At 41.7% G+C, this 13042-nt stretch overlaps 1 protein-coding gene across 1 annotated transcript in view; it reads right to left on the reverse strand.

Moving 5' to 3' along the window:
- The window catches only part of TRPC7 (transient receptor potential cation channel subfamily C member 7), a 142278-nt gene that overhangs the window by 48665 nt on the left and 80571 nt on the right, over positions 1-13042 (reverse strand). The window contains exons 4-5 of the mRNA XM_065873127.1: positions 8293-8457; positions 2775-2991 (exon numbers count right to left, since the gene is read on the reverse strand). Coding sequence (XP_065729199.1) covers positions 2775-2991; positions 8293-8457 — 382 coding nt within the window. The remainder of the gene's footprint in view (positions 1-2774; positions 2992-8292; positions 8458-13042) is intronic.

Consider the following 13042-nt stretch of genomic DNA (forward strand, 5'->3'; position numbering starts at 1 on the left):
TTATAACAGTTCTTACTATAAATATGTACATTATGTTCAAGGATTTAAAGGAAAATACAAACATCACGAGGAAGGAAATGAAAGATATAAAAGAGAACCAAGTGGAACTTAAGGGGTTGAAAAATACAATATTTGAAATGAAAAATTCAGTGGTTGGGCATTAAAGTCACAGATAATGGAGAAAAAATGTCACTGAACTTGCAGCACAGAAAGATTAGAGAAAAGTAAAAGGAAAATTATCTTTTAGGGTACACACAAAAATGTTTGTAGATGAAATTTTATGATACCTGGGATTGGATTCAAAATTCTACAGGGTTGAGAGAAGGGAAGTAGGATGAAACAAAAATTAGCTTTGATTTGCTAATTGTTGAAGATGAGCGATTGGTACAAAGGGTTCAGTATAATCTTCTCTCGAAATTTGCAGTTCTTAAAATTATTCATGATAAAAGTTTGAAAAATATAGTAAGAAAAAGTAGTTAGAATCTTTCTTCTGTCTAAAATGTAACAGGAAGTAGGTCAATGAAAAATAAGTCTTCCTCTTTACAATACTTCTTATGTAATGGTCTTGAAAACTCAGCTTTGCTTTGATGGGTAGAAGCTGGGACCAGACTACAAAAGCTGGAACCTCTGTAGCTAGAGATGCTTCCCTCTTATTGGGATAATGCTCTGACACCCAGGAAGAGAAATATGAGAATGCAGGAAGAAGTCGTGGGTCAGTAGGAGTACCATGGTTAACATATGGTAGCACCCACTGAATGGGGAGTATGCTTGGACTCACCTGTCTTCTGTTTGCAGCCCAGGTGGGGAAATGTGATGGATGAGTGATTGGTGCCATAAATACTTTGTTTTATCCATAAACCCAACATGTGAGTTTTTTTTTTTTTTTAAACCGTGTCTTAGTTTGAGTTGCTATAACAAAGTTACACAGATTGAGTGGTTTATACACAACAGAAATTTGTTTCTCACAGTTCTGGAGGCTATAAGTCTAAGATCAGGGTGCCAGCATGTTTGGGTTCTGGTGTGAGCCCTCTTTCAGCTAGCAGACTGCTTGTTGTGTCCTCACATGGCACAGGGAGGGCGAGAGAGCTCTCTGGGATATTTTTTAAAGGGCAGTAATCCTATTCATGAGGGCTCCACCCTCATGACCTAAGCACCTCCCAGAGGCCCCACTTCTAATACCATGACATTGGAACTAGGGTCTTAACATATGAATTTTGGGGGATATAAACATTCAGTCCATTGTAAAGTGCCTAGTGTTAAAGTGCTTAATTTAGTTAAATTGAAGGTGGGGCTGGTATACTAGGGAGAATTGGGATAGACTCAACTGTGAAAGTGAAGCCACAGAACTTACTCTGCAACAGGCTTTAAAGTTCCTTTCCAACTTGAGTACCAGTGACTCTACAAAATGAACCTTTGGCTACAGACTTGCCAGTTGATTAAAAAAGCACCTGGGAAGCATGGTGTGCTTTCCTGTCTCTGCCCTTTGGGTCAAACCATTCTTCTCATTACCTTCTGCCTATCGAGAGATCCAGCTTAGAGACCATACTCCCAGTTGTTCTGAGTTTGGGGATCTATGGGATATTCTCCAATGGTTCAACTCTTGTGGCTCTCTTAGGCAATATCATTTAATTAGCACAGGGCATGTACTGGGCTGTCTTTTCAGGTATTTGTTCTTTTGTGAATTTGTTGATTGAAAGTACAGACACTTTGACCCTGAATACATTTTGACTCAATGTTTGTGAACATAAACATAATGAATATTATGCCAATATTGAATTTTTGTTAAGAAAAGCAATTGGGGGCAAATACCATTAGGACAGTTTAATTAATTGATAAAATCTTGATACTGCATATATTTTTTGCCTTTTTTATTTTCAGTTTTGTTTTACTCAAAACATTCCCATCAAATTCAGATCTTCTTGATGTAAATCTTATAATTTGTTGATCAAGTTTTGGTTATTTACAATATCACTGATTATAGTTTTTGCAGTTTTTTATTGTTTCCTACGAAATCTGATTTTTTTACCAATAAATTTTGCAGTTTTCAGTGTTAGAAAAATCTGTAACACAGTTGGCCATGTACAATTTTAGCCATTGCCAGTTTTATCTTATCTTGCTTATTTCTACTAGTAATAGTTCTTGTGAGTTAGGCAAAAGAGAGATAGCCTTTCTTGACTTTCAGTGAGGCAATTTGGAAGGATTTCCTTGGCAATTCCTTGGCAATTCCAGTGGCAGACCTTGGCAGCACAAAATAGCACCACAAAGAGGAATTCCACAGCTTCATTACGTTCACTAACACAAATAATGAGAACACGTTACTCCTCTAACTTTTTAGATTTGTATTATTACTATTCTACTATGTATCAGTATTCAGTGGTAACAAAAAATATCTTTGAAGCTATGCAATCTTATACTTTTTTCCAGAGGCAGAACTTGATTTCCTAAGGCTTCTAGTAGACTATATTTAAATGAGCAAAACCATATGTCCCCCACACACACACGCTTTACAGTCACTTTCAGTACACACATAAGGAAAGGTACAGAACGAATCTCCCCCAAACACCTCCTTTCAAAATTGGGATTTATATTACAGGTCTGTGCATCTTTTACACCAGCACATACAGAAGTTGACTTTGGCTTCCTTGCTGGTCATCTCCTCACCATTTTGTCTGCCAAGAGTGCATTCAAGAGGAGAGGAAGAGCTTCTGAAGTCAGGGTTTAATAATGTCCTGTTATAATTAGGGGAGGAGACATTAAAAGAGTGACTTGCTTACCCAAGACCCACTTCATGATGAGCATTTCTGTCCAGGAGAATTGTGTAGTTTTCACTCTGAAGATCTGTTTTGGGTAGTCTGTGAAGGTTTCATTGGGCAGGGTTTTAACACCTTCAAAGCGGTCTGATGCGTTCACAACTAACAATCCCAAGAAGATTGTAAAAGAAACTGCATGTGCTACAAATTTCATGAAAGGGCTCCTCAGGGTTCGTCCTAGCTGGAAACAAAATATATACAAGACATGTTAATCTGGCAGCTCCAGGCAAGTTCAGGGCTCTCTTTAAAAGGCTTTTGCTGAAAGTTGAACCAGAGAATCCTCAATTTTGGACAGAAGCTGCTAATTGAACCCACACATTTTCTCTAGAGCTTTTATGTGAGAGGCTGCTTGACCAAATCCATTTTTCTACTCACTTTAATTTTTTCTGTTTAGAAGACTTAATGGGAGTGGTAAGAGAAAGGAGTAGAACACACTAATATAACATCATTTTACAACATCATTTTACAATCTGACTGCACAGCTACCCCCAACCATGTGGATGTGAATTTTATGCCTTATGAATCTAGGAAAAAAATCTGTTTCAATAGAGTTCAGAATTTTTTAAAAAAACACTTTGGATATGCTCTGTTGCTCTTTTGTCTATTTTCTTGAGTTTTAGCTTAGATGACTTATTTTCCACATTTCTTATATCTTGGTAAATTTATTTAAAGCTATGCATTTCCCACTAGGTACTGCTTTAGCTATGTTCCTATAAATTTTGACATGTAGCATTTTCCTTGATACTCAGTTATAAATATTTTTATAATTTCCCATTTGATTTCATTTTTAACTCAGAGGTTATTTAGTTTCCAGATATACAGGACTTCTCCCCCCTTGCTTTAAAAAATCCTGTTTTTATTGCAGCGTGTGTTCAGGTCATAGCCTCTGTGATACTACCCTAAAACTATTGAGATTTTCTTTGTGGCTTAGTACATGATTAACTTGTGCAGTTGTTCCATGTGAGCCTGAAGTGATCCAAAAGATGCCCTTTTAGGGAGTAGGCATTGGTCATATCTTCTTATCCCTGGCTTGCCATCCAAAGGCCACTTGGACTTTTGAGGACTAAATTGGGGGCTGCACAGTCAGTCTTTGCTGACCCCTGTAAATGAATTCACTTGGGTCTCTTCCAGGTCACTGCTGTCACCCTCACCTAAACACCAACTCTAACCCCTCACCAGGTATACTGATAAGACAAGAGCAAAGAGGGGAGTCTTTCCTGGATCTCAGTTCCTTCTCCAGGGCAAATGTTCAGTTATAGCCAGTGACTAGTTAATTGATGTTCATGTTCTGCCTCATTCAGGAGTCCTAGAGTGAAATGTCACCCAGCATGCAGAGTATTGGTTCAGCAAAAGATCAGCTATAGGATTTTCTCCTGGTAAAATTTCCCTAACTATCATTATGTTCAACATAACATTTATAAATCAGTTGGCTTGATAATGTTCTTTCAGTAGGCTTCAGTATGCTAATCATCCACGTTAATGGTGCCAGTAATTATCGTAACATTCTAATGTCATAGAACCCATCTGTTGAAATTTAAAAAGATAATTTTAATCTTTTTTTAAAAAAAGACTGCGTTTCAAGTCTGAACGTTGGAAATCCCTATTTGTGCTGGAAAGAACTTGTTCGGGTTCACCTGCGTTGTCAAATTGTCATATGGCACTAGAATAACTTCAGAAGTGTTGAAAAAGATGTTTACCTGAAAACTAGGGGGCCCACAAACATCTTATAAATGACATTTCTTAGTAATGTTTAACCTTATTATTTACAAAATAGGGACTGTAGATTATTTTTAGCCATAGGTAGATGTACTAAATTCAGAATGTAGAGATTAAATATAAGGACAAATAAAATACCTTACATAAATTCAGTAAAAAAAAACCCAAAAAACCAGAATCAAACGATGTCTCATATTGACCTATGTGATGTCAAATACATACTTTGAATTTTTCCATATTTTATCTGACTGTGTTGGCATCTTGGAGCCCCAATTCCCAACCAAGATGCTGGGATACTTTGGTGTATACAGGTGACATCCTTAGATAGTCATTGCATTGTTTCCTGTCACTGTGTCCTAGCTGAGGTAGTGGTGAGAGGCGAGGTAAGTTGGAGAATGACTGCAGAGTGGGGAGAGGAAAGGTTGAGGAGAGGGCAAGGGATACCAGATCTCTGTGTCCCAGCAGGGTCCCAGAAATGTCAGAAAAAGGTGGAGAACACGGAGGTAGACACAGCTCTTAAGGGATTGATGGCCAAGTTTCCCCAGTCCTTTATCAGTGGGCTCTATGTAGCATCTTCCAATGACTACCTGGATGAGGACCTGGAGACACCTCTCCATCTTCTCATCTAGGCAAGGCACCTGATGTCAGGAATCTGCACGCAGCTGCGCCCATGCTGGCCCTGGGATTCCCCATAAGAGCTGCTTTGAGGAATTTAATGTTCTCTTTGCTCCCTCCTTCAAGTTGTTATCTTCCGGCAGAAGATGCATATGTAAAAATTATTGTATTTATTGCAGACGATAAGAAAAAACCCTGATAAGGCCCTGCAGTGATGTAGAAGGTTAACCTGGGCTCAGTCCCACTTGATTTAAGCCATAGGGAGGAAAAAAGAGGTTAGGAATTGATGCACCTTTCCTATTTTTCTTCTGGGCTTGAAATCATCTTTTTAACTGGTAAAACTTTGATAAATGTCAGATGAGATCAAATCATTTCAGGGATTTCCTTTTTCTTTTTTTTTGTGTGACATTCCATATTTATCTCAATTTTTTGAAGCAAATTATGCTTGGGGTAAACTTCCTCCTTTCACAAGGCCACCAAGTGAACCAAAAGAAAGGAGAAAAGTCAACCAATATATACCAGCAGTTCTTAGCTGGGGAATCATTAACGCTGAGTCAGGTAACAGCGTTAGGTATAAAAAGAGATGGTAGAGCTTTGGGAGACATAGGTCTTGTCCTCCTCTGCCTGAAGAGCAAAACTGGTGAGTCTGAAACATGGGCTAAAGCAGCTCTGTCATTACTTGGCCCTTACGAGCTGAGAACATATCGGGAAATCCAGGCTTGCTGTACTCAGTCTCTGGCTCAAGCCCAGACTTCCTGGGTACTATTCTTTTACTCTGGGAAATAGGTGAATGTGAGATAACTGAGTAGTGCTCCTGAATTAGCTCCAAATGAACGGTATTCTCAAGCCCTCAGGGTGGACACCTGCTTTTACTTGTTGACACACCTCTGTGTTCTGTAGCACTGGGCTCTTAGCCCACAAGTGTAAGCACCTAACTGGGACCTGGTAGCCAGTTGCCCACAAGGTAGGCCATGACTGCAGTAGAGCACCCAGAGAGTTTCCAGCATCTCTCCCCAGTCTGAACTTCCAGTCTTCCTCATCAAATGCCACCCTCTCTTGCCGCCAGCTGCCAGTGGCCACAAGCAAGGGCTTAGTGTACAAGCTATTTTTTTGTCTTACTGGACATTCCAGGGACACAAAATGCCCGTCAGAATAGTCTCTGAACAGAGGAGAGGAAGCAGCAGCCATGGAGCCAAACTTTCCTGCAATCATTACTTCTAGAATATTCCAGAAGACACCATAGGTCTCACCCCTACGTTCCATGGTGGCATCAGTCTCTTGAATTTTCTGGGTCCCCAGAAAGTCCGGGATTCCTCCCCCGTCCACACATCCTTTTTTTTTTGCATCACATCTGCATGATATTGGCCAAGATTCTTCTCAGACCTACTGAAAATCTAAAAAATTTAGTCAGCAACTGGCATATCATCTCTTTCTGAATATTTCCCCAGGCAGGTAGAGGCAAACCAATTTGCTGGTGTTGCTTAGTCCCTGTTCCCTGAAAGCTGTCACATTTAGTTTTACAGCAAAAGTGAGGATTGGCAGTGTTTGGCTGTTTTTTTAATGATGGATGCCCTAGAATTAGTTTGTGGCTTAGAGAGTGTGGAGGCAGCGTCCCTGTCCATCTCTGGACGAAGGCAGTGATCTAACTTGCAGTACAGACTAGATAGTACTACTATGAAAACAAGTGCCTAAAACAAATGACCAGCGCTAATCCAGTTTTCAATCTAGTTAGTCTTTTTTCACTCACTGTGCTTTTTCCAGCTCATGATAAAGGACAGAAAAAAATAGCCTTACCCTACATATGTATCATTTGGGGAATACCGATTTAGAAATCTGTGTCATGGTAGAGTGCCATAGAAACAAAATCCTCAATAGATATGAGGTTGAACACCAGAAATATTCAGTATGAGGACTTTTATTTTTAACACTATCCTACAGAAGAAGGAGTTTGAGTCCGAATTTCTTTCTCTGACACCCCTCCTACTCTAAGACAGTCAGTTCCTTGCCTGCCTGGTTAGGTGGCCTTGTTAGCAGATCTGAAGTCTTGGGCCTATCGTCCTGGCATGAGTTTTGTCTTGGTGGAGCTGACAAGAGGATCCATTCACTGATGACACTTTTATTAACTGCCTTAGCTGATCAAATTCCCTGTGGAACTAATCTCCCTGTAGTCATATTTCTTCTACTGAAGGTTGATTACCTAAGCTTAATTGCTTTTTTTTTTTTTTTTTTACTATATCACAAAGTAAATGCAGCTTTGGAAACTTTAATGACCACTTAACCTACGAAATATATTTCAGAATTTCGACATGATTTGTTTTTATAGGCGCTAGCTCTTGCCTGAAGCTGAAGTGACTGCTGATGCCTTTTGTGGCTTTGGGTCAGATGGGCTGTAGGGAGGGTGGAACAGGAAGGAGGGGCAGCAGCTTGGCTCTTGCAGGTTCCACTCCTTCCATTACAGGTGGGCACCAGACACTCCCCCTTCCTGTGAGAAAAGAACCCAGCTTTGCACCTTTCCAGCTCTCCTCCTTTTTCCTTTGTCTTTTTTCCTTCTAGTGACCTACTTAGCTGCCCATGTGGGCCAGAACCCAGACAAGGAAGCCAGGAAACCAGGAAGATGTTGAGATGGGTCTGCAGTGCCCCAGTATGAGAAGCCTTTGACTCTCAGCTCCTAGTTGTTTCTCCTTTCTGAGCCTGCTTAGAAAGTGTGTGCATCATAATGTAATTGAGAGAGTGAAATGAGGTGTTGCATGAAAAGGGCTTAGCAAAAAGAAAATAATAAATGTTGGCTATTCCTATTATCATTATTATAATTATTATTACTATGGGTTTGGAGGCCATGTTTAGGACATTGCATAATTAGAAAAGGAAAAGTGCCTTTATTTCCCCTTTATTCTGTTATTGATCAGATTATGCCTTGTGTGTATAAAAGTTTCCATTTTATCACTCCTCTGTCTTTTAAGAAAATGATTTAAAAAAGCAAATCTTAGCATTTTCCCTCTTAAGTGGCTTTCTACTTTTGTTGGGTCTCTCAGGGCTATTTTCTTTAAATGTGGGAAATGGTCAGCTGCATATTTGGACAAAATGGACTTTAGGTTATGCTAAGTAGAGAGAAGAAATAACCGCAAAGACATGCACCTTAAGCAGTCTGTACCTTGCTGCACGGAGCAATCCAATAGGCTATGGCGAGAAAAGGGAGGCCTAGGGAGACTCCAAAGACAGCCAGGAATTTCACAGCGATAGACTGTTGACGTAAGCCTGAGAGATTTTCATACCACATGGTAAGCAATTGCTGTTGACAGTTAGGATGAGCAACGAACTGTAAAAACAAAACAAAAACAAAAACAAAATGCAAACAGGAAAATGGCATCAGTAGCACTTGAACAGTATATGACCTGTGAGGAGCTTGGGGCTGACATGTTCCCCTGGGGAGGGTGGCCTGGGTGTTCGAGCCAGAGCAGCTAGGTCAGGTACCTGCTGGGCCCTTCTGACTTGGGGATGCTGGGGGTCTCTGTGCTATGAGCCCTCGTAGGACTGGCCCTCATAGGACTGGCTGCATCAGGGCTTGGTAAACTGAGGGCCTTGAGAAGTCTCAGGCACAGAAAATGACAGTCAGCTGCTGTGAAGATGCTTGTCTCCAATCCAAGGAGACTTATCTCCAGGCAGAGTTCATCTGGGAGTCAGCATATTGGAATGGATGGAGCATGAATGGGATTTTAGAGTCGACATGCGTTTGAATTTTGCTCTACCGTTTACTAGCCAGGTGGCCTGGAGCCAGCTACTTCACCTCTCTGAGCGTCAGTGTTGTCCTCTGCAGAACAGAGCCTGTCACATTGTCTTGTAGGGTTAAATGAGATATTGTAGAAAAGTTCCTCTCTCTTTTCCTCTGTTGTCTAAGAAAAAGTTCTTGCCGTGGAGTTTCCAGAGGACATGTTAAAACTCCTCAGTATTTCCCCACTGGATTTCAGTGGTATTTGGCTTGCATCCCTGTTGCTTATTGTAGCATGCTGGAGCGCTGACACATCGTATCCCCCATGCAGTAGCTTCTCACTGCCACCTCCCTCTCTTGGATCTGCCTTGCCCTCATGCCAGGTTACAAGGTGGGCCTTTTGTGGACATGTTGTATTGTTGACCTCACCCTTCTTGATATATGTTGGACCAGACTTAAACTGGGTCCATTCGGTTTTCTCAGCTGGCTATTTCTGTTTTATTCCTCTTTTTATTTATTTATTTTTATACATCTTTATTGGAGTGTAATTGCTTCACAATGTTGTGTTAGTTTCTGTTGTACAACAAAGTAAATCAGCCATATGCGTACACATATCCCCATATCCCCTCCCTCGTGAGCCTCCGTCCCACCCTCCCTATCCCACCCCTCTAGGTTGTCCCAAAGCACCGAGCTGATCTCCCTGTGCTATGCGGCTGCTTCCCACTAGCTAGCTATTTTACGTTTGGTAGTGTATATATGTCCATGCCACTGTCTCACTTTGTCCCAGCTTCCCCCTCCCCCCCGTGTCCTTAAGTCCATTCTCTATGTCTGTATCTTTGTTCCTGCCCTGCCACTATGTTCATCAGTACCATTTTTTTTTTTAGATTCCATATATATGCATTAGCATACGGTATTTGTTTTTTTCTCTTTCTTACTTCACTCTGTATGACAGACTCTAGGTCCATCTACCTCACTACAAATAACTCAATTTCGTTTCTTTTCATGGCTGAGTAATATTCCATTGTATATATGTGCCACATCTTCTTTAGCCATTCATCTGTTGATGGACATTTAGGTTGCTTCCATGTCCTGGCTATTGTAAATAGTGCTGCAGTGAACATTGTGGTACATGTCTCCACATAATTTTGAATTATGGTTTTCTCAGGGTATATGCCCAGGCTACTTGAGACTGTGATCGAGAGAGGCAGTCTTTTAATTTACTGAGGAGTTAACATGTAACCTTCAGGGATCTGGGCAGCTACCTTCCACTGTGTAGACTAAGTAGCAAAACAAGCCAGTTAAAAAGAGAGAAAGAAGGATGAAGTTGTATAGAAAGAGGTTCTATAGTGTCCTACCCTCTCTGAGGTCCAGCTCCACTCTGCACACATGGTCCACGAGACACCCCTAGATTCATATACAGCATCTTCCTTTTTCTGATAGATTCAGCAGGTTGACTTGAGCTTCTGTAACCAAGCATCCTTTTTCTGCAAATATTTGGTGCTACTTGGCCATTTGTTTTTAGTTGATTCTGAGTCTTGGCCAGTAGAAACTGGTAACAGGCAATACGTAAGTAACATTTATGGGAATAAAATTTACACTTGAGAACATTTTGCTCGTTAGCTTATTTCCTCCCTGTGACAAAGGGAAGCCATTATTTGCTTTAGGCAGCCTGCTCTTTGGCCCTGTCAGGATAGCCATATGCCACAGGAGCTGGGGCGCATGGACTAGAGCAGATAGACTGGGCATTCTTCAAAGAGACTGCATTTTCAGTAGATTACCCTGGATCATAATGTCCCAATTTTCATCCCATTTGCCTCATTGGGTATTAAGAGGATATATGCAGCAATTTCTGGGAAATGCAAAACATTCCCTTTTCATTATAAGAACAATATAAATAGAGCTATTTAAAAAATTCTCAACGCAGATGGCAACATCTTCTTGTTTCCAGTTTCTGGGAACTCACAGTAGCAACCAAATGGTTTGCGAGGATGCTATCAAAGCTTTATTTGGCCCTGCAGCAGCCCCTGGTGATACTGTTACTCAATCATTAGCTGCAAATGAGGCTTTTTTGCGGTAGCATTATTGGATTCATGTCAACCATTGTGGCTTTTCCCTTCAAGAACAAGAGTAACAGATTCTCCTCGACCCGGGTAGGAACCCTCAGGCCATCATATGCTTTCCTGTGCCCTTTCTGGCTCACAACAAAGTGGAGCAAACAACAGAACGTCATGCACATGATTCAGTAATTCTCAGAGCCTGATCACAGCAAGTCGTCCCGTTGCAGGTCAACTTGCAGGCCTGGAGAGGGGGGCAGTCGGTTTTGTTTTTCAACAGTTAGCCTTCCCTTGGTGCTGAAATGGTCCTGCTCTGGAGAAACACACAGTCTCATGAAGTAGCGGAAGACCACTTGGCTCACCCTGTGGCTCCCTGCACTGTAGCTGCTCTGGAAAGCCTCCTGTCCTGACCCCTGCCTTTGGCCTCTTTTTCTTTATCTGGGGAGAAGCCCATCCATGCTTCTTCTGCTGCCTCCTGCAGACAAATCAGCACAACAAATTGGGCAGCAGAGCAGGAGGGGAAGAATTCTGAGAGGGAACACAGTGGGAACAGTTCCCACTCGCCCTTACCTGCCTCAGAGGACAGTGGTCCCGACTAAAACAGGGGGGTCTCTCTTGAGACTCTGTCCTCTGATTATACCTTTGTTAATTTCCACAGTGGCCTTTCTTCCTCCATAATAAAGCAACCTAGCTCCAAACATGCTATTTATTTGTAGACAGACTTTATAATACTCCCAGTAAGCTGACGGCAGCTGATAGCTGAAGCCCAGATTGTTATTTATCTTTATGTGGGCACTTTTCTGTATTGGTAGCAGGACTTCGAAGATAACTTCGTGACGCACAGTTCAATGTGTATCAGAGGATTTTTCTCCACTGTGCTTTTGAAGCACAAAGAAACATCATTCCTGACCCAAGGAAGATGAGAGTAGCACGAGGCACACCATCAAGACGCAAAGAACACCCTAACCAGAAGGGCACTCAGTCAGGGAACAAAGGCAGGAGCAGGGGGAGGGTTTTTAAAAGTAGGGTCAGAGAGGAACAGAGGAAGGAAAGCCCACAGCTAGGTAGAACAGAGTGGGAACTCAGAAAATCAGTGTTGTCTTGGGCCAGATTTCTTTGGCATCTGGCTCACAATAGGATGGAATGATCTGGATCCTAACAAGAGGATTGCCCAGGCCATTCCTGCCCCTAAACCATTCTGGACTGAGAGCATGGTACGCATTTATGAAAGTTCTTCAAGGGAAGAACTGGTTTGACCACCTCAGCTTTCCCATCGACATGATTCACACTCTTCCTAGTAGGTAGTAATGGCCTGGAGCTGAGACTGTTAAGGTAGGCTTACATGGAGCAGAGCAGCCTATCAAGAGAATACATGTCAGACCAGACCCACAGCTGGGACGGACTGTTCCAGAGGACTGGGTTGGGGCGGGGAGCTAAGAAGTTAAATTGCAAAGAGGGATAGGACGGAGCTCTGAGACAGAATTCCCTATAATGGAGAAGGAGACTGGAAAACAGGACCTGAGGGTCAGGAGGGCCTAGAATTCATGTGGCTGCCGGTTCTTGAGTCCATCTCAAGCCAGTTATTCTGGTGGCATGTTTGACCAGCCTTCATGTTTAGTATAACAACATTTGTACCCAAAGCTGGTTTTCTGTTAATATCTCACCTAAACTTCCTATTCCTCCCAGACCCTGGTGACAGTGAGAATATAATGCTGGCATATGGGAACTTTTGGGCATATTGGCCAAATCTTGGCTCTTTCTTTGCTTTCAGTTGGTCCATGGGCTACTATTTTTCTTCTACAGCCTGAAGGAAAATTATCCCCTTCACTCTTTTCCCTGCTTTATATTCATTTATAAGGAAATATCTGATATTTTAAGAATAGATAGTTGTTGAAGAGCTATCAACATTCCTTAAGTAACTATTGAGTATTTTTAGGGCTGTTTCATGGAATATTAACACCCTTGGGCCATATATTCATATTACAACAGGGCTAAGACTTTCCTGATGGGGGGTGTTTAAGCGTGTGGACTGGTACATGGCTGCTTGGGTTCAAGTCCGGGCCCTGCCACACCCTGGCCATATGCCCTTCGATCCTTGACTCTTTCCATGCTTAACTTCCTTTTTCTGTAAAATGAGGCTA

The sequence above is a fragment of the Phocoena phocoena genome, chromosome 3, assembly GCF_963924675.1.
Source record: "Phocoena phocoena chromosome 3, mPhoPho1.1, whole genome shotgun sequence".
Lineage (NCBI taxonomy): Eukaryota > Metazoa > Chordata > Mammalia > Artiodactyla > Phocoenidae > Phocoena > Phocoena phocoena.